Here is a 789-nt window from a genome sequence, read left to right as displayed (position 1 = left end):
GGTTATTTCTAAGGACACACTGAATAAAATGGATGGAGACAATCACACTGTTGTGTCAGAATTTGTACTCTGTGGACTTGCCAACTCAAAGAATCTCCAGGTGTTACTCTTTCTGATATTCTTAATACTTTATCTACTCATCATATCTGGAAATATTGTCATCCAAATCTTAATAACCACTGACCCCCATCTGCATTCTCCTATGTACTTCTTGCTGGCCAACCTGTCCTTTGTTGATATGTGGCTCTCCTCAAATACCACTCCTAAGATGATCATAGACTTTCTCAGGGACAACAAGACCATTTCCTTTGCAGGATGCATGTCCCAGGTCTTTCTTTCCCATTGCATTGCTGGAGGAGAGATGGTATTGTTGGTGGTAATGGCTTATGACCGCTATGTGGCCATCTGCAAACCTCTCCACTACCTCACCATCATGAACCTGAAAAGATGTACTGGGTTGGTGTTGACTTCTTGGACAATTGGCTTTGCACATGGTATAAGCTACTTTTTAGTGGTTATGAAGCTACCTTTCTGTGGTCCCAACAAGATAGATAGTTTCTTTTGTGACATGCCACTGGTACTCAAGCTAGCCTGCATGGATTCCCATGATTTAAATAGTTTAATGAATGCTGAATGTGGGGTTTTGGCTGTAACCTGTTTTATACTGTTGCTCATTTCCTACACATATATCCTCATCACTGTTCGCCAGACTTCAAAAGCTGGAGCTTCTAAGGCTATGTCCACATGCACTGCACACATCACAGTGGTAATGATCTTCTTTTTGCCCTG

At 41.8% G+C, this 789-nt stretch overlaps 1 protein-coding gene across 1 annotated transcript in view; it reads left to right on the top strand.

The window, feature by feature from the left end:
* Positions 1-25: 25 nt before the first annotated feature.
* Positions 26-789, top strand: part of LOC116092296 (olfactory receptor 4K14-like) — a 13,166-nt gene continuing 12,402 nt past the window's right edge. The window contains exon 1 of the mRNA XM_031373611.1: positions 26-733. Within this exon, the coding sequence (XP_031229471.1) occupies positions 29-733 (705 nt within the window). The 5' untranslated portion in view covers positions 26-28. The remainder of the gene's footprint in view (positions 734-789) is intronic.

This window comes from Mastomys coucha, unplaced genomic scaffold, assembly GCF_008632895.1.
Source record: "Mastomys coucha isolate ucsf_1 unplaced genomic scaffold, UCSF_Mcou_1 pScaffold15, whole genome shotgun sequence".
NCBI classification, from domain to species: Eukaryota; Metazoa; Chordata; class Mammalia; order Rodentia; family Muridae; genus Mastomys; species Mastomys coucha.
The sequence above is the reverse complement of the archived record's forward strand: the minus strand, read 5'-3'. Positions and strand labels throughout refer to the sequence as shown.